General features: G+C 40.5%; 3 protein-coding genes across 4 annotated transcripts; 2 read left to right on the top strand and 1 right to left on the bottom strand.

Moving 5' to 3' along the window:
- Positions 1–1,633: 1,633 nt before the first annotated feature.
- On the bottom strand, positions 1,634–13,430 carry nop53 (NOP53 ribosome biogenesis factor). The gene is made up of 12 exons (XM_021587642.3): positions 13,130–13,430; positions 10,769–10,845; positions 10,568–10,664; positions 9,868–10,067; positions 9,718–9,773; positions 9,468–9,563; positions 5,245–5,346; positions 4,977–5,126; positions 4,699–4,874; positions 4,339–4,405; positions 3,150–3,226; positions 1,634–2,522 (listed from the first exon to the last, which is right to left on the bottom strand). The coding sequence occupies exons 1-12, from the start codon at positions 13,333–13,335 to the stop codon at positions 2,462–2,464; spliced, it is 1,365 nt and encodes a 454-aa protein (XP_021443317.2). The 5' UTR covers positions 13,336–13,430; the 3' UTR covers positions 1,634–2,461.
- A 465-nt stretch (positions 13,431–13,895) lies between these two features.
- On the top strand, positions 13,896–16,906 carry LOC110507576 (histone H3.3A). 2 transcript variants are annotated; one of them, XM_021587646.3, is made up of 4 exons: positions 13,896–14,020; positions 15,065–15,208; positions 15,345–15,498; positions 15,947–16,906. In XM_021587646.3, the coding sequence occupies exons 2-4, from the start codon at positions 15,081–15,083 to the stop codon at positions 16,073–16,075; spliced, it is 411 nt and encodes a 136-aa protein (XP_021443321.1). In that variant the 5' UTR covers positions 13,896–14,020; positions 15,065–15,080; the 3' UTR covers positions 16,076–16,906. The 2 variants fall into 2 exon arrangements, with proteins under 2 accessions (XP_021443321.1, XP_090080627.1); XM_090224501.1 differs by having other exon boundaries at positions 15,748–16,519.
- A 519-nt stretch (positions 16,907–17,425) lies between these two features.
- LOC110507575 (histone H3.3A) lies at positions 17,426–20,910 on the top strand. Its single transcript, XM_021587644.3, has 4 exons — positions 17,426–17,816; positions 18,672–18,815; positions 19,019–19,172; positions 19,407–20,910. The coding sequence occupies exons 2-4, from the start codon at positions 18,688–18,690 to the stop codon at positions 19,533–19,535; spliced, it is 411 nt and encodes a 136-aa protein (XP_021443319.1). The 5' UTR covers positions 17,426–17,816; positions 18,672–18,687; the 3' UTR covers positions 19,536–20,910.
- The last annotated feature ends 29 nt before the right edge of the window (positions 20,911–20,939 follow it).

Raw genomic sequence — 20,939 nt, 5'->3', positions numbered from 1 at the left:
AACACCTCCCAAGAGAAAGGTCTTTGACATAGTCATGTCCTGAACGAGTGAGTTATGGTCAGTATCAGTGCAGTCGGTAGGGGAGGGGATGAGGTATTCCCCACTCACCTTCACTATTCATGTGTCGTTGAGATAGGAGAAAGGACAGCTTGAAGACCGGTATATAGGACTATAGGTGAGGAGACTGATGGTTGCTGGCTCAGCACACCGATGTGCTCGGGGAGCCGTGAGACACACTGTAATGAACTGATGCAGGTGAACAGTGAGAGCGTTCATAATGTGTACCGCTCGACTCCACTCACGGCGCACCACAGTCATCTACCTCATGCTAAGGCAATCTGGCTCCATCAACGGCTCGCACGTGAGGTGAGGGAGAATAGGAGAAAAACATGAAAACCATCGCTCTCAAACACACCTAAATCTGAACACTGAAAATGACTGACGGTCATGGTGAACCAAAATGAACACCAAGATGGCTGGTAGCATTGACAGAATAGATTAAACGAGAACATTATTGTCCATTGCATTGTGAAATAGAAATGTGCCTTTTTACTCCTATTGCTGTCAACGGCCATAACATAGGTAAGGTTTACTGTGGGCACAGTCTCAGAGCCATCAGTGTGTTGAGGGTAACTACACTGTGGGTAGGGGCAGGGTAATGTGGGCCCTGGATGGTGCCTGGCTGGCAGGCCCGAGGAATAGCGGTACGCTTGGTCACGTAGTGTAAATTAAATGGACTCGCTGTGTGAAAAGGGGGTTGACAAAATGTTTGAATGACTAACCTTTCCCCCATACAAACATATGTAAGGGCCCTCAGTCAAGCAATACATTTCAAGCACAGATTCAAGTACTAAGACCAGGGAGCTGTTTGTCAGCCTCATAAAGACTGATTGGTAGACGGGTAACAATAACAAATAATATATTGAATATCTCTTTAAGCTTGGTCAAGTGAATAATTATGCTGTGTAGGACGGGTTAAACCATCCAGACACATCAAAGGTGCAGTCGTCCTTCTGAACTGAGCTGCAGGACAGGAAGGAAACTGCTTAAGGATGTCACCATGAGGCCAGTTACTCCACAATAATAACCTACATGACAGAGTGAAAAGAATACAAAATATACTGAATATGCATATGTATGCAACAAGGTACTAAAGTAATACAGCAACTAAAAAAACTGAGCAAAGGAATACACTTTTTGGCCTAAATGCAAAGCCTCATGTTTGGGGCAAATTCAACAGAGTAACTGCCTCATTTTCAAACATGGTGGTGGCTGCATCATGGTACGGGTCAGGTATACCAAAGACTGGAGAGTTTTTCAGGATGAAAAGAAACAGGATGGAGCTAAGCACAGGAAAAACCATAGACGGAACACTGCTTCACACGAGACACTGGGAGATGAATTCACCTTTCAGCACGTCAACCACCTACAACACAAATCTACACCTTAGTTGCTTACCAAGAGTTAAAAATTTGGATCTAAAATTTTGAAAATAGTGGTCAAATATCACACAACACAGGTGTGGAAAGCTCTTAAGAGACTCACCCAAAAAGACTCACAGCTGTAATCTCTGCCAAAGATGTTTCCAACATGTATTGCCTGAAGGGGGTGAATACTTATCTAATCAAGGCAGTTTTATTTAATTCATTTATATTTATTTTTTGCATTTCATCCACTTTGACAGAATTGTGTAGACAAAAGTACAATAAAATAATTTAATCCCACTATGAAATACAATATATTTTGGGATTGAATTGGCCAAAACAATTATATTGTTACCACAAATGCAATGAGGAATTTAAATAGCAGTCAGTAAAAACAATGTCAATAATTAACTTGTTTTAATGAAATCAAGTCAGATTATGGCAAATAAAGGGATTTTGTACACAATAACAGATAACTGACATACCGCACACAAGTCCAACTCTTGACACGTGGTTTTAAACGTTACTATGTCATTAATCACTTTGCAAATTCACTCAGGCATCCACCCCTTCTAACGAGGGTATTAATCTTGGTTTGATGAGAGCGAAAGACAAGATTACCAACTGGGAGGGAGACAGGAGGGCACCCTTCTGAAGTCTAACATTCTCAACTGATGTTGACAGATCCAGATGATTTAAATATCCTGCCAATGAACTCATTTGACCTCAAAATGCATTAGACTGAATCTGTATAACTGACTGAATCTGTATAACACTACCTGGGTTGGGCTGGTTTGTGTTGTATATAGATGTGTGAAAATATTAAGGCCTGGCAAATGTTACAAGTTGTGGGGATTTCAACATTTTCCAACAGATTTAAAAAGGTGTCAAATCCATCAGACAAAAAAAATGCTGAGTTGATTGATGACAATTGATGGGGCAAACAGTAGCTCTCTGGCTGGCTGCCACTCAGTGGTGGGTGCCTCTGTGTTGTTCGTGACGTCAGTCTTGAACAGTTCCATAGGTTGGTTTGGTCTCTAGGTGATCTCCCTGAAGGCCCTCTTCTCAACATACTTCACCTTGTGTCTCCTCTTGAACCTGTGGGTGGAGGCGGAGCACACAATCAAACACTGTCCATTCTAAAGCACGTCAACGGCTTCACATCAAATCAAGACTATATTCTCTTGTATAATAAAAACAAAAGGAGATGTGGAGGGAAAGCAGCATAGCGCGTTGCCCTCAGTTCCCAGGAGGCTGTTTACACAACAGCTCCCCGAGTTCCATGACTGTCTTCACATTTCTGAGGAAATACTGTAATCGCGAGGATGGGATGATCACTGGACACAGTCAGGCTCAAGCTGACTGAACCAACAGAGGGGGTGCACTACAACACAGTTACCCAGCTGACGTTGATAAACAACCAAAAATAACTACTGATTTTCTGGTTCATTAAGAAAGTCAAACATGTGTTTGAGTCAGATCATTCCCATTTCAAGCTCAGCTTTCTACAAAGTTATTTCACAATATTTAGGCAAGATAACTGGCTAACGCATTGATCCTGCTTTGTCGTATAACTCTCTGGAAATAAACAAAAACAAATCTAGAAAGTTCCACTATGAAAGTTACGGACACACTAGGTATATGACATCACATTTCAATATCCATTATAGGCAAATATATTTCTGACATGAGATGCTGTTTGTTTTTAAAGGGAGAATAACTTACTTGGCTCGTTCTCTGGGCTCAATCATGTTCCTCTTCTGCATACTCTTGAAGCGGTCCTTGAGGACACTGCCCTCTGGCTGCAGGACACATAATTACATGTGAAGGGAAACATGTTAGTAAACCCATATAGATGAGTGCTCTGATGAAGGACCTTGCGCCAAAACAGGGGTCAGTCAACGTGAGACGTTATTGAAGGGAATTACGTTGCTATCCTGAAACTTTTCAGCATTTCAGTTCCACATACACTATCGTTCAAATGTTTGCGGTCACTTTGAAATGTCCTTGTTTTTGAAACAAAAGCACATTTTTTGTCCATTAAAATAACATTAAATTGATCAGAAATAGTTTAGACATTGTTAATGACTGTTGTAGCTGGAAATGGCAGATGTTTTATGGAATATCTACATAGGCCCATTATCAATAACCATCACTCCTTTGTTCCAACGGCACGTTGTGTAAGCCTTTTAAAATTAGAAACTTTGATTAGCTAATTGATTAGAAAACACTTTTGCAATGACGTTAGCACAGCTGAAAACTGTTGTTCTGATTAAATAAGCAATAAAACGGGCCTTCTTCAGACTAGTTGAGTATCTGGAGCATCAGCATTTGTGGGTTCGAATACAGGCTCAAAATGGCCAGAAACAAAGACCTTTCTTCGGAAACTCATCAGTTTATTCTTGTTCTGAGAAATTAAGGCTATTCCATGAGAGAAATTGCCAAGAAACTGAAGTTCTCGTACAACGCTGTGTACTACTCCCTTCACAGAACAGCGCAAACTGTTCAGGCCAACAGTTTTCAGCTGTGTTAACATAATTGCAAAAGGATTTTCTAATGACCTATTAGCCTTTTAAAATGATACACTTGGATTAGCTAACACAATGTGCCATTGGAACACAGGAGTGATGGTTGCTGATAATGGGCCTCTGTACGCCTATGTAGATATTCCTTTTAAAAAATAAAAGCTGTTTCAAGCTACAATAATAATTTACAACATTAACAATGTCTACACTGTATTTCTGATCAATTTTATGTTATTTAATGGACAAAAAAAGAAAAGGGCTTTTGTTTAAAAAACAAGGACATTTCTAAGTGACCCCAAACTTTTGAACGGTAGTGAACATGGACATGGGTTCAAAGGTCAGCCGAGTATGATTGTATTGTAGAATGTGAGTGGGATAGTCAGTCAAACCTTGAGTGTCCGCAGGGATCCAGGAATCTCGTCACTTAGCTGGACCTCTAGATCCTGAGCCTGGAACCTGGGGAGATATGTGGGGGACAAGTTCAGACAGTATGGAGACAATAGACAAAACAGAAGCACAGACAACTCACACTTAGGGGAAAGCAGCACTATAGAAATAAGGCTAAATTATTTGGTTTGGAATGGGGGTATAGGCTCTTCTGGAGCCCATTGTTACAGAAATGTCTAGGACTACTTACAGTTCATACTATGATGCAATTTACTTGATCAGTTGCATCTCACTCTAGGTATAACATTTTAATAAATAACCAAGATAGCAGATAACAGTGGCAGCCCTGTGGAGGTACTGACCTGAGTCTGCCAAGACGTCGAGGCATGGACTTCTCTGCCTCCTGGTTGGCCTTGCGCTGGGCCACCCTCTCTCTTGTCTGCTGCTCCCCCCTCTTCAGGGTCGCCTGGATGGAGCGGAGCTGGAATAGCTGCTGCTTCTTGTCAGTGAACACCCTCGCTGCCTGCTTCTGTTGCGACTGCACAGCGAGAGAGACACTGTCGGTCAGATCCTAAGCTAGCACATGGAGGGGAAAGACTAGGGCACGTTAGGGGGGAAAAGGCTTTGTAGTCTTGCGTACCTTTATCTTGTCGGCTCTCTCTCGCCTCCTTTCTTTCTCTGTCTTTTTCTCCTGCTGCAAGCCGCCACGAATAGAAACATCCTCTTCCTCCTCATCTTCATCTTCCTCCTCTTCCACTAGCCCTTCCACTAGCTCCTGGAAGACTGTCTCCTGCAGAGAAACAGCGAGGAAGGTCAGGCAAAATTGAGCTGGACAGACCACATACAGGTCTGAATTGTGAAACGATGAACAGTTGAGCGGCGGGGGGAGGGGTGTACTGATGTTGTACCTCAGTGGCGGTATCGTCTCGGTTGACAGCCAGCTGTCTCTCTATTCTCAGCTCCGCTCTCTCCCGCTTCACCTCCACCTCATGGGCCTCTAGTAACAAGGCCTGAGAGAAAGGTCAGCACTTCAATACATCAACCACAGCATTACTCAACATGAAAAGACAGATCCCCACACACACCAAGCGAGCAGAAACATTGATGAACGAACTAGAGGTCGACCGATTAATCGAAATGGCCGACTTCAAGGTTTCATAACAATCAGCAATCTGTATTTTTTTTTTCCACCTTTATTTAACTAGGCAAGTCAGTTAAGAACACATTCTTATTTTCAATGACGGCCTAGGAACGGTGGGTTAACAGCCCTGTTCAGGTGCATAACGACAGATTTTTTATCTTGTCAGCTCGGGGATTCGTTTTTACAACCTTCCGGTTACTAGTCCAACGCTCTAACAACCTGTCTTACATTGCACTCCACGAGGAGCCTGCATGGCAGGCTGACTACCTGTTACGCAAGGTAAGTCAAGGTAAGTTGCTAGCTAGCATTAAACCTATCTTGTAAAAAACAATCTTAACATAATAACTAGTTAACTACACATGGTTGATGATATTACTAGTTTATCTAGCGTGTCCTGCGTTGCATATAATCGATGCTGTGCCTGTTAAACTTTTTTGGGATAGGGGGCAGCATTTGGAATTTTAGATGAAAAGCCTGCTCAAAGCCTGCTACTCAGGACCAGAAGCTAGGACATGCATATAATTGGTAGATTTGGATAGAAAACATTAAAGTTTCCAAAACTGTTAAAATAAAGTCTGAGTATAACAGAACTGAAATGGCAGGGGAAAACCTGAGGAAAATCCATCCAGGAAGTGCTATTATTTTGAAATGGGTGTTTTTCCATTGAAAGCCTATCCACCATTTAAAGGGATAGGACCCAGATTCCATTCCCTATGGCTTCCACTAGCTGTGAACATTCTTTAGACATTGTGTCAGGCCTTATTCTGAAAAATGAGGGAGAATGAGCCGTTTCAATGAGAGGCCAGTGGAATTTCCCCAACTTTTTTGGTGCGCAATCTCGAGAGCACGCCTTTCTTGTTTTTCTTTTATATTGACGACGCTATTGTCTGGTTGAAATATTATTGATTATTTAGACTAAAAACAACCTGAGGATTGATTATAAACATCGTTTGACATGTTTCTACGAACTTTCTGGATACTATTTGTAATGTGTCTGTCTCTTGTGACCGCATTTGAGCCACTGAACAAAAGGCGCCAACAAAATGAAGGTTTTTGGATATAAAGAGTGACTATCGAACAAAACTAACATTTGTGTAACTGGGAGTATTGTGAGTGCAACCATACGAAGATCAAAGGTAAGTGATTCATTTTATTGCTATTTCTGACTTTCGTGACTAATCTACTTGGCTGCTAACTGTTTGTAATGTTTTGTGTGCTGAGCGCTGTCCTCAGAGAATCGCATGGTTTGCTTTCGCCGTAAAGCCTTTTTGAAATCTGACACGGTGGCTGGATTAACAACAAATTAAGCTTTATTTTGATGTATTGCACTTGTGATTTCATGAAAGTTAAATATTTATAGTAATTTAATTTGAATTTGGCGCTCTGCACTTTCCCTGGAAGTTGTCGAGGTGGGACACTAGCGTCCACTGATCCATAAGAAGTTAATTTCTCATCGAATCACAGCCTACTTCGCCAAACAGGGGATGATTTAACAAGCCATTCGCGAAAAAAAGCACTCTAAAACTGTTTGAATATAACAGTCTGAGTATAACAGAACTCATATGGCATGGCAAGCGAAAACCTGAGAAGAATCCAACCAGGAAGTGGGACATTGAGGTTTGTAGTTTTTCAAAGCTTGGCCTACCGAATACACATTGAGATATGGATGAGGTTGCACTTCCTAGGGCTTCCACTAGATGTCCACGGTCTTTAGAAATTGGTTTGAGGATTCTACTATAAAGGAGGGGCTCAGGAGACCTCTTCGAGTCAGTGGTCTGGCAGAGAGCCTTGGTCTCATGATGCGCGCTCCCGACAGAGTTACTTCTCGTTCCAGTGCTTTTCTGAAGACAAAGGAATTCTCCGGTTGGAACATTATTGATGTTTTATGTTAAAAACATCCTAAAGATTGATTCTATACATCGTTTGACATGTTTCTAAAAGGACTGTAACGGAACTTTGGGTTTTTGTCTGGACGAAATGCTCGCGCCTCATGAAGATGGATTACTGGGCTGAACATGTAGCTATTTGGACATCGATGATGGAACTTTATGGAACAAATCAGTCATTTATTGTCGAACTGGGATTCCTGGGAGTGCCTTCTGATGAAGATCATCAAAGGTAAGTGAATATTTATGGTGTTGTTTCTAACTTTGTTGATTCCAAAATGGCAGAAAATCCTCTGGCTGTTTTGGGTTCTGAGCGCCGTTCTCAGATTATGCTTTTTCCGTAAAGTTTTTTTTTAAATCTGACACAGCGGTTGTATTAAGGAGAAGTCTCTTTAATTCTGTGAATAACACTTGTATCTTTTATCAATGTTTATTATGAGTATTTCAGCAAAATCACCAGATGTTTTGGAATCAAAACATTGCTGCACGTAAGACGCCAATGTAAACTGAGATTTTTGGATATAAATATGCACATTATCGAACAAAACATTGTGTAACATGATGTCCTATGAGTGTCATCTGATGAAGATCAAAGGTTAGTGATTAATTTGATCTATATATTTCTGCTTTTTGTGACTCCTATCTTTGGCTGGAAAAATGGCTGTGTTTTTTCGACTTGGCTATGTGTTGTGCTTTAGCTGTAAAGCATTTTTTAAATCTGACACGATGGGTAGATTAACACGATGTTTATCTTTCATTTGCTGTATTGGACTTGTTGATGTGTGAAAGTTACATATTTCAAAAAATTATTTTTGAATTTCGCACGCTGCCTTTTCGGCGGAATGTTGTCGAGGGGTTAAAATCAATACACAAGTATATATTTTTAAACCTGCATATTGAGTTAATATTGCCTGCTAACATGAATTTCTTATAACTAGGGAAATTGTGTCACTTCTCTTGCGTGCATATGCAGCAGTTTGGGCCACCTGGCTCGTTGCGAACTGTGTGAAGTCCATTTATTCCTAACAAAGACCGTAATTAATTTGCCAGAATTGTACATAATTATGACATAACATTTTTGGGGTGTACAATGTAACAGCAATATTTAGACTTAGGGATGCCATCCGTTAGATAAAATACGGAACGGTTCCGTATTTCACTGAAAGAATAAACGTTTTGCTAAATTATAGTTTCCGGATTCTACCATATTAATGACCAAAGGCTCATATTTCTGTGTGTTGTTAAGTCTGAGGCTCGTAAGCATTAATTCAAACAGCACTTTTGTGTGTTTGCCAGCAGCTCTTCGCTGTGCTTCAAGCATTGAGCTGTTATTGACTTCAAGCCTATCAACTCCCGAGATTAGGCTGGTGTAACCGATGTGAAATGGCTAGCTAGTTAGCAGGGTACGCGCTAATAGCGTTTCAAACGTCACTCCCTCTGAGACTTGGAGTAGTTGTTCCCCTTGCTCTGCAAGGGCCGCGGCTTTTGTGGAGCGATGGGTAACGATGCTTCGAGGGTGGCTGTTGTCGATGTGTTCCTGGTTCGAGCCCTGGTAGGGGCGAGGAGAAGGACGGAAGCTATACTGTTTCCCTGGCAATACTAAAGTGCCTATAAGAACTTCCAATAGTCAAAGGTATATGAAATACAAATGGTATAGAGAGAAATAGTCCTATAATTCCTACAACCTTCTTACCTGGGAATATTGAAGACTCATGTTAAAAGGAACCATATGTTCTCATGTTCTAAGCAAGGAACTTAAACGTTAGCTTTCTTACATGGCACATATTGCACTTTTACTTTCTTCTCCAACACTGTTTTTGCCTTACTTAAACCAAATTGAATATGTTTCATAATTTATTTGAGGCTAAATTGATTTTATTGATTTATTATATTAAGTTAAAATAAGTGTTCATTCAGTATTGTTGTAATTGTCATTATTACAAATAAATCAATTTAAAAAATGTATCGTCTGATTAATCGTATCGGCTTTTTTTGGTCCTCCAATAATTGGTATCGGTATTCAAAAATCAATCGGTCGACCTCTAGAACGAACCAGGATTGAAGGTTTGCGTTTTAATCACTGTTGTTAAGTGTAGTAAGTTACCTGATGGGAGAAGAAGTCTGGGTTGTAGGAGCCTCCGGGGGCTATGACCTCCACTGCCGGGAGAACAGAGGGCTTTGAGTTGAGCTTCTCTGGTCGCTAAGAGTGAACAAGACCGTGTTAAAAACCTCATGGTCAGACACTAAATATACAAACACTCCCATTGGCCTAAGTATCCCTCTTCACTATGCAGCACATACAATACTGAGAAACTATAAACTTTCAGGCAGTGACAATGCAGTATTCTTCTCACCTTCACACGCTTCTTCCCTGTTTGCTCAAGGTAGTAAGGATCAGCTGTCTCTTTGGCTGCAATATGTAGAAAAGATGGTCACAAACACTGACAAAAGAACTCCAGGATTTATTTTGAAATAATTTAGCATTTTTGAATAGTCAAACTTACCATCACCTCCCCACAGATCATAATAGGGTCTGTCTGGGAAGTTGTTGGCCGCCGTTTTTGATTTTGACGCTGTAATTGCCGGTCTGCGGTTCAAGAGCCGTTTCTGTCTCCGTGGTAACACACCCATGGCCGCCAATTTCGCTGCATTCTCTGCAATGCGGCGGAGTTTCTTTGCATTCGGTTGCTGGTGGGCCAAAATACTGGGGGACAGAGGGAACTGAATTTTAAGTAGTGTCCCCAAGAAAAGGAAGAATTCAGTGCACAATCACAGTTTATTATGAAAATAAGGAATAAACTAACCTAAGTACACTTGTGTACTTTCAAAATATAGCCTTGCTGCATGGCTTCAGTTTATAAAGTGGAGGCATATCTGGGTCGTATTAGTTTGTGCAAACAGTAGGAAAACCTTTCTCAACAGAAAACAAAAGTAAGTTCAGGTAGTCCCTCCGAGTTTCATTTCTAGTACACACGACCCTGGAAAGGGGAAGCAGAACAGCATGTTGCCCTCAGTTCCCAGAAGACTGTTCACACAACAGCTCCCTGAGTTCCATGATCGTCTTCACATTCCAGAGGAAATACTGTGAGCGCAAGGATGGGTTCATCACAGGACATGGTGCCATGCACAACTTGACTGACCCATCTCCAGGTAAGGGGCAGGATGCCGGGGGTGAGAGGGCCATGGTCAGGGTCAGAAACTCACTCTTTAGGTGGAGGGACGAGGGAGTCATGCTGCAGGATTAGGTCTATCCTCAAGGGCCGCGACTTTGACTTCTTCCCCTTCTTTCCCTCTTGGACTTCTGGCATCCGACACAGAAAACACAAACATCAGTGATTTGACACTCTAAACATTTACAAAACTGAAGCAGAAAATGTATTTATTATAAACAGTGGTATCACTTACCTGGCTGGACATATTTTCTCTGCTCTCCAATGTCCACAAAGAACAGGCTATCATCTGGCTTCTCAGATATCAGTCCTCTGTCGAAAAAAAAGAAGAGGTTTAGACAAGTAAATGAATAACTTCATATTTTGAAGCAAATAAAATGTGGGTATACAGCATGTGTTAAACTGTAAATAAGAGCATAAATGTTAGCTAGCTAAGTACATAAAAGCAGCCGAATCATAAATGAGTAAACCGGTCAAGAAACAATTCAGTTTAGGTGTAATTGCTCAAGTCTGGGTGATTAGCCTGTACTTTAAAGTACTACTTAAGTAGTTTTCCCAGGTATCTGTACTTTACTATTTATATTTTTGCCAACTTTTACTTTACTACATTCCTTAAGAACTTCTCTAGGGTAGGGGCACTATTTTCACCTCCGGATGAAAAGCGTGCCCAAAGTAAACTGCCTGCTACTCGGGCACAGAAGCTAAGATACGCATACAATTAGTAGATTTTGATAGAAAACACTGAAGTTTCTAAAACTGTTTGAATGATGTCTGTGAGTATAACAGAACTCATATGGCAGGCAAAAACCAGAGGAAAAAAATCAAACCAGGAAGTGGGAAATCTGAGGTTTGTAGTTTAAGTCATTGCCTATTGAATATACAGTGTCTGTGGGGTCATATTGCACTTCATAAGACTTCCACTAGATGTCAACAGTCTTTAGAACCTTGTTTGAGGCTTCTACTATGAAGGGGGAGAGAAAGAGAGCTGTTTCAACCAGGTATCTGGCATGAGCTGATCATGCATGTGCCCGTGAGTGCAACCTGCGTTCCATTGCATTTCAAAAGACAAAGTAATTCTCCGGTTGGAACATTATTGAAGATTTATGTTAAAAACATCCTAAAGATCGATTCTATACATCGTTTGACATGTTTCTACGAACGTTTTTACTTTTCGTCTGGATCTAGTGCTGGGCTAAACACGAGAACAAAAAGGAGGTATTTGGACATAAATGGACTTTATTGAACAAAACAAACATTTGTGGAACTGGGATTCCTGGGAGTGCATTCTGATGAAGATCAAAGGTAAGTGAATATTTATAATGCTATTTCTGACTTCTGTTGACTCCACAACATGGCGGGTTTCTGTATGGCTTGTTTTTGTGCCTGAGCGCTGTACTCAGATTATTGCATGGTGTGCTTTTTCCGAAATCTGACACAGCGGTTGCATTAAGGAGAAGTGGATCTAAAATTCCATGCATAACTTGTTTCTTTGAACAATGTTTATTATGAGTTTCTGTAAATTGATGTGGCTCTCTGCAAAATCACTGGATGTTTTGGAACTACTGAACATAACACCAAATGTAAACTGACATTTTTGGATATAAATATGAACTTTATCTAACAAAACATACATGTATTGTGTAACAAAGTTCTATGAGTGTCATCTGATGAAGACCGTCAAAGGTTAGTGACTAATTTTCTTTCTGCTTTTTGTGACTCCTCTTTGGCTGAAGAAATGGCAGTTTTTTTCTGTGACTAGGTGCTGATCTAACAATCGTTTGGTGTGCCTTAGTCATAAGTATTTTTGAAATCGGACACTGTAGCTGGATTTACAAGTTTATCTTTAAAATGGTGTAAAATACTTGCATGTTTGAGGAAATTTAATTATGGGATTTCTGTTTTGAATTTGGCGCCCTGCAATTTCACTGGCTGTGGGCGAGGTGGGCTGCTACAGTCCCACATATCCCAGAGTAAAAAGGAAATAATGTACTTTTTTACTCCATACAAGGTACACGTTACATTTTGACAGGAAACGTGTCCAATTCACACACTTATACCAAGAGAACATCCCTGCTGTATCTGATCTGGCACGCACTAAACAAACGCTTCGTTTGTAAATGGTGTCCCCCAAAAAAATATGCCGTCTGGTTTGCTTAATCTAAGGCATACTTCTACTTTTGATACTTAAATAAATTTGAGCAATCCCATTTACTTTTGATACTAAGTATATTTAAAACCAAATACTTTCGGACTTTTACTCAAGTGGTATTTTACTGGGTGACTTTACACCACTGATTATAGCTAGAAATGTAAGTCGGAAATTGTAAAAAAATATATAAAAAAATAGCATAGCTAGCTAGAATAAACAACCCAACGTGTATATTAGCATTGCTAGCTAGCAAAGTGGTGTTTCCATTTTTTCCAAGTGGACTTGGATTGATTGACATGCAAAACTAGCTAGCGTAATCAGTGGTTTGATAATGTCGCAATACCTGCTAAATACTCGTTTATTGGTACAGTAAGTAATACACCTAGCTAGATAGCAACTGTAGCTAGCTAGAATGCAAGCAGGTATTGGCTAACACATGCTGCTCACCCTGTAGCCCTTTCCTGAAGTCTCACGTCATCCAAAAACTCTTCAACATCTTGAATATCACTGTGTTTGTTCCAATTCTTTTTCTTATTCTTATTCACACGCTTTCTCTGGCCACTGTTCAAGTCATCTGAACCGGCCGATGATTTAAAAGAAATGAATCCTGGCTGCGCTGCTGCCACGCGTTTCAGTCTCTTGACCGCCGCCATGCTGGATCATCTGGGAGACGATGCGATGACGTCTGTTCTTCCTCTGTTGAGGTTCAGCACGAGTTGATGGGCCCCTATGTCCACCTTGAGGAGGACTTGTGTAAAAAAAACAAATGTAAAACCCTGGAAATAAGATATTTGTAGGCCCCAAATGTATACATTGATAATATATTTGTTTTTTATTGCTAGGTCATTTAATACTTTTGTGATTTAAACGTGTATGCTAAAGAAATGTTTGTCACAATACACAAACCCTCCAAGAAGTGTAATCTGATAATCTAAATTGTTTGAATTATTATATGAAGAACTACAGGTAACAGAAATCCTGTAATTGCTAATTTTGCAGTTATAGCCATTTTGTCTCGCGCACTCACGTGGAATCATCTGAGTCCATAAAACACTTTCAATAATTGTCATCCATTTAAATGGTCAATATCTGCCAATACAGTAAACAGACGTTTCACTAACGTATCTCATTATGGAGTATATCACGCTTTTAAGATGATTGATAATTGATTGAATTGGTCAATTCATAATCGTGTAAAAAAGTTGGTCTCTTGTCACAGCAGATGCATTGTGGGTAACCTGCCATTTTAACCCAATATAGGACTCCATTCTGTTGTGTGAACAACGCAATAAATAAGGACACGAGACGAGTTTCATATTTTTAACTGTTGTATCAAAGGTAAGTGTCGCGTTTGAAATATATATATTTTTTTTTACAAATATTGTGTATTTGTACATTTTAACTTTTTTGTTATTTAGACTATCTTTTTGCAAGTAAATCCGCAGTCATAGGGAAAACACAACCCAGACGACCGAAAAAGCAAGCTATTATCCGCTTGTAGAAACTACAGACCAAAGCACTCCTTTCGAATTTGACACGGTTATGCACGGGTTCTGAGTAATTTTCTGAGTACAGAAGTTTTTCAATAGATTCCTAACGATGTCTAGAACAATCCTTCAATGTGTTTTAGTTTAAAGCGACAATGTCCTCGTTTTAAATGTCGTTTTAATTGTCACCTTCTTGTTAAACACATTCGAATTTTTCCTTCACGTTAATACGTTCCTGTTACAGCAGCCATAGTCTTCAATGCGTAAGAGGAGGGGACCTACTTGGTGAAAGACGTTGCTCATTGGCGAAAATGGAAGAAAATCCCACCCCTTATGTCACTAAACAAGTCCCCATTGGTAGTTGTATGAAACCTTTACGCTGTAATTCGCTGAAGTTAATGTACATCTTTGCGGACTTGTGTCACAGACTTGGATACAATCACAGAGGGTTATATACAAATAATAACGATTTTTTTTTTTAAGGATGTCATAGGTTACTTTCTAAATGTAGTCCGTTACAGTTTCTATTTACTTGTCTAACAAAACTTTGTTATATTTTAATTAATTTGCCCTTAAGAGCCATTACAATACAAAATGTCCATCAATGCATTTGGGGTGTAATTCTAGGGGTCTGACTTGCTTAGGTGGAACAAACTTAATCATTGAATAAAAGCAAGTTTAATTGAGTGTCATTGACAACAAAGGTTTCTTAATATATTTTTTGCAAAAAACAAGTAATGGTTTAGTTTTTCAAAGTATCTGTAATCTTATTACAATATTTTTGCTGGTAGTGTAATTGGTGGTGTTTAGTAGACTAACATGTTTTTTTTGCTGGATTTGATAGCTATTTTGTTACTTCCATTAACATTCCTGTCTCAATTTCCCCTTTATTCAGGTGATTTGAAGGAGCCATGGCCCGTACCAAGCAGACAGCCCGTAAATCTACTGGAGGCAAAGCCCCACGTAAGCAGCTGGCCACCAAAGCTGCCCGCAAGAGCGCCCCTTCTACTGGTGGGGTCAAGAAGCCCCATCGCTACAGGTGACGGCGGGACAAAATGCAGTGCCTGAACATGCAGGCTTCGACCCACCTGGTGTCATGCCCTCTCCTTTTAATAATTTGATGTAGATAAAGTAAAGGACCACAGTGGTGTTACTTAATTACTGTTTCCCTCCAGGCCTGGTACGGTGGCCCTGCGTGAGATCCGTCGGTACCAGAAGTCCACTGAGCTGCTGATCCGCAAGCTGCCCTTCCAGCGTTTGGTGAGAGAAATTGCTCAGGACTTCAAGACTGACCTGCGTTTCCAGAGTGCAGCCATTGGAGCTCTGCAGGTCAGTGTGTTTATGATTTTTGTTCACCCACCAAATGACACTAAAGCCAGACCTATCAGAATTTGTACACTTATAGGGATATTAAGGTAATTTGGCAATGAGGCCCTCTCTACTTTCGCTGAGTCTAAAATGGATGCATATTTATGTCTGTCCAGTATGAAGAAAGTTACAAACCTAACTAGCAAGCCCAATTGCGCTAATGTTAGTTAGCATTGGCATGCAAAACTACCTCTAACATCCTTCATACAGGAGACTGACAAAAATGATATCCACAAGTGCATCTGATTCTGGGGAAGTGGACAAAAGGGCCTCATCACCAAAATATCGAGGTATCCCTTTAATGGTGGCCTACTGGCAGTACTCTCCCCAAATGTTTGAAGAAGGCATTGTCCCATACCAAGTTAACGCTTATATCATCAACTGAATTGAACTTGTATTTTGTCTGCAGGAGGCCAGCGAGGCATACCTTGTTGGTTTGTTTGAGGACACCAACTTGTGCGCCATCCATGCCAAGCGTGTCACCATCATGCCCAAAGACATCCAACTGGCCCGTCGTATCCGTGGGGAGCGCGCTTAGATGCCTCCCTAATTTACGTGTCCTCAGGCTGTCTTTCCCTCCCTTCCCACTTTTCCTTTTAAGTAGCTTGGTTTCAGTAATGATGTGATAAAAGTAATGTGCCGTCTTGTCCCCCTTAGTTCTCTTAGCAGAAGACTTTTAGGGTACTTTGTGTATCATGTATCTGTTTTGAAGCCGATTGGAGTCACACCTTTAATGTGTGTTCAAATCGGCACGGCAAAGGGTGCATGCATGAAGCATCTTGGGCAAGCATTTTCTCCTATTGACGATGCTATTACATTATTATAACAGGCTTTTCTAATTGATAGACTTGCATAGTTTTTTTACATGTACCCTTTCATTTGTTTTTTTACAACTAGTGTTTCTACTGTTTACAGGATGCATTTACAAATAGTTAATTTTGTTCTGAAATTGATAAATGACATTGATTCAAAACATTGCAAAGGCCTATATGTAGCGTAATGTTTATGTATTTCTCCCATGTTTTATCCAGGTAATATTTTAGTTCCTTTCTCAGGTTGTGATACCCTTTTCTTACTGGTTTTGATTTTAATTTTCTGTTCATTTTTTTTTTTAAGCAGACATTTGTAATATCCAGAATTCTCAAAGGTGATAAACTGATGTTCCACAACTGGTTTAGTAAAGTGATTGACCTACACAAAGTACTGAGTTGCATGCTGCTGGCAATGGTATTTTACTCAATTTGTACTTTAAATAGTGAGTTTTTCATATTTGGTCATTTGAAGAACTGTCATATTCATTGGAAAAAGTACCCCGTTTTACTTGTAACAATGCCTTTAATAAAAAATGACAGGTGAGTCACCAGTAAAATACTAGAGTAAAAGTATTTCGTTTTAAATATACATATTTACAGATAGCAATGGGCACACTAACACTCAGACATACTTTACAAACACAGCAGTGGTGTAAAAATACTTTAAAGCCGTTTTGGGGGTATCTGTACTTTACTATGTTTGACTACATTCCTAAATGTACCTTTTCATCACTTTTCCCTGACACCCAAAAGTACTCGTTACATTTCAAATGCTTAGCTAGACCGGGAAAATGGTCCAATTCACTTAACAAGAGAACATCCCTACTACCTCTTTTGTGAGTGCCTGATCAGAGGCAGCAGGAATGACCAGGGACGTTCTCTTGGTAAATGGGTGAATTGGATCATTTTCTTGTCATGCTAAACATTCTAAATGTAATGAGTACTTTTGGGTGGCAGGGAAAATGTATGGTGTGAAAAGTACATTTTCTTTAGGAGTTGTCCAATGTAAATGGTAAAGTACAGAAACTAAAGTAGTACTTCACACCACTGATCGGAAAACCAGACCTTTTTGTGACGACATTTAAGGTTAACATTTGCCCAAGACTTGTGATTAAGGTTGTACACGGATATACAATTGCATCATTTTCTTGAGCATGGCAAATTGAAAAGCCAATACATTTCCACAATATCTGGAGAAAAATGTCGATATTAGGTAGGCTACGATGTTCGCTTATGAATTTCTGAGACCGATGCAGAGTACAAAATAAATATCCAAAGAACATGTGGCCGAAGTGCTACAAAACAAGAAATGTGTGTATACACTGTTGCATTATGGGAGAAATGATTGACATAGCAGCCATTTTCCCGCTGTACGTTTGTTCCTATTGTGGATACGAGGAAGAAAATACTGACACGGCCAGACAAGCTAAACATTTCTCACATCCTTTTTAACCTCTTTTGGTGTAGGTAAGTCAGACACTCGACTGCTTTTAATTTACGGTAACTTCACATTTGAAAAGTTTCAAATTGCTTCATTTCTGGTGTTATTTTGTTGGAAATCCATTTCATTTTCGTCGTAGAGAAAAATAACAAACCCGACTGTCGAAACGGCACAGAATTGCAGCCTTTTCTACAGCTAGTGCAGCCGGAGAAATTGTTTCAAATTATGCGCGGGTTCGCTTCGGTTGTACGCAGGCATTGGCGGTCGAACTCCGTTTCTATGCCTACATACGAGTTCCCTGGGATGTCTTCTTTAATGTGTATTAGTTGTTTAATGAGATTGTCAAACAGCTGTTTCTTGAAATATCAAAGTTTTAGTGCTACTCCCTTGCTTTTCTGCCTTGGGTCTTTATCCCGGTTGCGCATCAAGCAGCCGCCATCATCACAGCTGAGTGGGCGGGGCTACCAACAACGTCTATGCGCTGTAGATCCCGCCTCTTCGTGACAGAACACACGCTGATTGGTCTTAGTCATATGTTTACACAATTAGATTGACTAACCAACCAATGCCGTCGTTTTCCCCGTTGATTGATTGATTGGCTCACTGTCGACTTTGATTGGGGAGATAGATTCATGTTGTAGCTTGTCCGCACTTTTTGTTCCAAATGTGTTCAATTACAATGAGTTGAACACCCAATTACTGTATAAAAATACTCGCTTCACAGTGCTTTTCAATTTAGTTTAAGTTTTTAATCAGCCGAGAACGGATTAATAAAAATGCTTGATTATCAGGTCTAATTGCAACAACTAAAAGTTAACATTTTTAACCTATGGTCATTCTTATATCTCACATCTATGTATGTGGTTCTCCCCTTCATTCAGGTAATTTGTAGGAGCCATGGCCCGTACCAAGCAGACAGCCCGTAAATCTACTGGAGGCAAAGCCCCACGTAAGCAGCTGGCCACCAAAGCTGCCCGCAAGAGTGCCCCTTCTACTGGTGGGGTCAAGAAGCCCCATCGCTACAGGTGAGAGAGAGTGACAGAAAGGCTGATAAGGTCTTACCAGAGCTGCCCCCTGTCCCTGAGTCACAGTACTGGCCCTTATTATGACTCCATCACCACCTGATACAAGATAGGATTTAGGCCTAAAGAGTTTGATTCTGGATTTTTGTAATGAATCCATACAGTGATGTTAGTCATGGGATTCTTCTAACTGTGTTTCCCTCCAGGCCTGGTACGGTGGCCCTGCGTGAGATCCGTCGTTACCAGAAGTCCACTGAGCTGCTGATCCGCAAGCTGCCCTTCCAGCGCTTGGTGAGAGAAATCGCCCAGGACTTCAAGACTGACCTGCGTTTCCAGAGTGCAGCCATTGGAGCCCTGCAGGTCAGTGCTACATCATCACCATTGTAGTTGCTGTCATAAACCACATAACTCAAGTTTGAGGCAGGAGAAAAATAATTGCATTGTGTTGATTGTTTTATCACACACTGAAGAGGAATACTTAGATCATGTGCCTGAGTGTATCACAGAATAGCATTTTATAGGTTGATATTGTCCACACATTTTTAAGTGTGTTGTTGTGAGCCATTTTTCATACCTGTTCTTTGTTGTCTGCAGGAGGCCAGCGAGGCTTACCTGGTTGGTCTGTTTGAGGACACCAACCTGTGCGCTATCCATGCCAAGCGTGTCACCATCATGCCCAAAGACATCCAGCTGGCCCGTCGTATCCGTGGGGAGCGCGCTTAAATGCCTCTTTAATTTACCTCTCCTCTTCTCACCAGTCTGTCTTCCCCCTCCCCTACCTGCCCTCTCCTCTTATGTTGGTAGTGATTAGAGAAACAATGATTATGATAAGAATAACGTGTATAGTGGTGTTTTCTTAGTACTCTCGGCAGCAGACTATTATAGGGTACTCTTTTGTGCATGTACCTGCTTGTTGCTGGTCAGATCTCCCACCACCACACCATCAAATCAGATGTTCCATTGTCATGATGCCGTGTGGAGAGATCAGATAAAACAGAAGACAGGGAATCTGAGACAGGTAGTGGTCACAGGAGGATGGGGTTAGGTTTTTGTCTGCAGTGGGGATTACCTCATTCTCTGCAGGGTGCTACAACAACTGCCCTAGTCCCCTTCCTCCTTCCCAACTCTGCCAGTGAAATAAATAAAGACTGAGCTGGTGTCTTTCATGGGAACGCATGAATGGGAGTACAGCCCCCCCCCCCCTTGTGTGTGAGTGTGTAGATTCTGATCAGCACAGCAAATTGTATACAATTCAAAAAAATCTCTGGAGCAATGGTTTATTCTTACAATATTGATCATCACTATCATGGTTATTTACATCATTGAGCAGATGCACTTATCCAGAGTGACTAACAATAGTGCATACATTTCCATACTTTCTCCTGACTGGTCCCCTGTGGGAATTGAACCCACAACCCTGGTGTTGCAAGCACCATGCTCTATCAACTGAGCCACATGGGACCGGTTGTCAATTTTATTTTTTATTTTATTTTTGCTTACGCACATTTTTCATAGTGGAAATAATATTTGTGAATGAAATAGAGATGGGGGATTCTAATTAAATTTTGTACAGAAAACAACATTGACGTAAGCCTATTTTGGCTGTCAAAGGGGATCCTTGATGGTTCATTCTCATTTAATTTCCCCTTTACCTGATTGACACTGTTTTCCCTTTGTCTTTGAATTCTCAAATTTGGTTTCAGTGATAAATAATCGGAGACAGCATTTTAAGGCTTTTTTAAACAAATAGTGAATCCAGTGATATTCTTTGTGATCGCTCCTGAGGGGCCTCGTTGTGAGGGTAATGGAGCTTGGTGGTCAATGCTCTCTTGCAAACCAAATATAGTGTAATTGGTAAAGTGATCATGTATGTTAATGTTATGGGAGCTATAAATGGGATGGTCAGAGATATTTAGACCTCCCCCTTCGCTCCAGATTCTACATTTGTGTAACGTTTCTCAGGTTGATGTGTCACCCTTTTAACTTAAATCATTTTTATTTCTTAATTTGAATTTGAAATGTTAAGATGCTGAAATAAAACAATGTTTGTAATTTCCAGATTTCTCATATAAGGTGGTAAATGGATGTTACACACACACACCTGTCTTCTGTCAATTTTGTTTAGTC

The sequence above is a fragment of the Oncorhynchus mykiss genome, chromosome 27 (genome assembly GCF_057628025.1).
Source record: "Oncorhynchus mykiss isolate SJ-2025 chromosome 27, ASM5762802v1, whole genome shotgun sequence".
Classification (NCBI taxonomy): domain Eukaryota; kingdom Metazoa; phylum Chordata; class Actinopteri; order Salmoniformes; family Salmonidae; genus Oncorhynchus; species Oncorhynchus mykiss.
The sequence above is the reverse complement of the archived record's forward strand: the minus strand, read 5'-3'. Positions and strand labels throughout refer to the sequence as shown.

Coding starts and splice junctions, on each gene's coding strand:
- nop53 (XM_021587642.3), bottom strand. CDS start 13,335: ATGGCGGCGGTCAAGAGACTGAAACGCGTGGCAGCAGCGCAGCCAGGA. Junction 9,774..9,867: donor TGATCTGTGGGGAGGTGATG/GTAAGTTTGACT, acceptor TACATATTGCAG/CCAAAGAGACAGCTGATCCT. Junction 5,127..5,244: donor GAGACGATACCGCCACTGAG/GTACAACATCAG, acceptor GTTTCTCTGCAG/GAGACAGTCTTCCAGGAGCT.
- LOC110507576 (XM_021587646.3), top strand. CDS start 15,081: ATGGCCCGTACCAAGCAGACAGCCCGTAAATCTACTGGAGGCAAAGCC. Junction 15,209..15,344: donor AAGAAGCCCCATCGCTACAG/GTGACGGCGGGA, acceptor GTTTCCCTCCAG/GCCTGGTACGGTGGCCCTGC. Junction 15,499..15,946: donor CAGCCATTGGAGCTCTGCAG/GTCAGTGTGTTT, acceptor TTTTGTCTGCAG/GAGGCCAGCGAGGCATACCT.
- LOC110507575 (XM_021587644.3), top strand. CDS start 18,688: ATGGCCCGTACCAAGCAGACAGCCCGTAAATCTACTGGAGGCAAAGCC. Junction 18,816..19,018: donor AAGAAGCCCCATCGCTACAG/GTGAGAGAGAGT, acceptor GTTTCCCTCCAG/GCCTGGTACGGTGGCCCTGC. Junction 19,173..19,406: donor CAGCCATTGGAGCCCTGCAG/GTCAGTGCTACA, acceptor TGTTGTCTGCAG/GAGGCCAGCGAGGCTTACCT.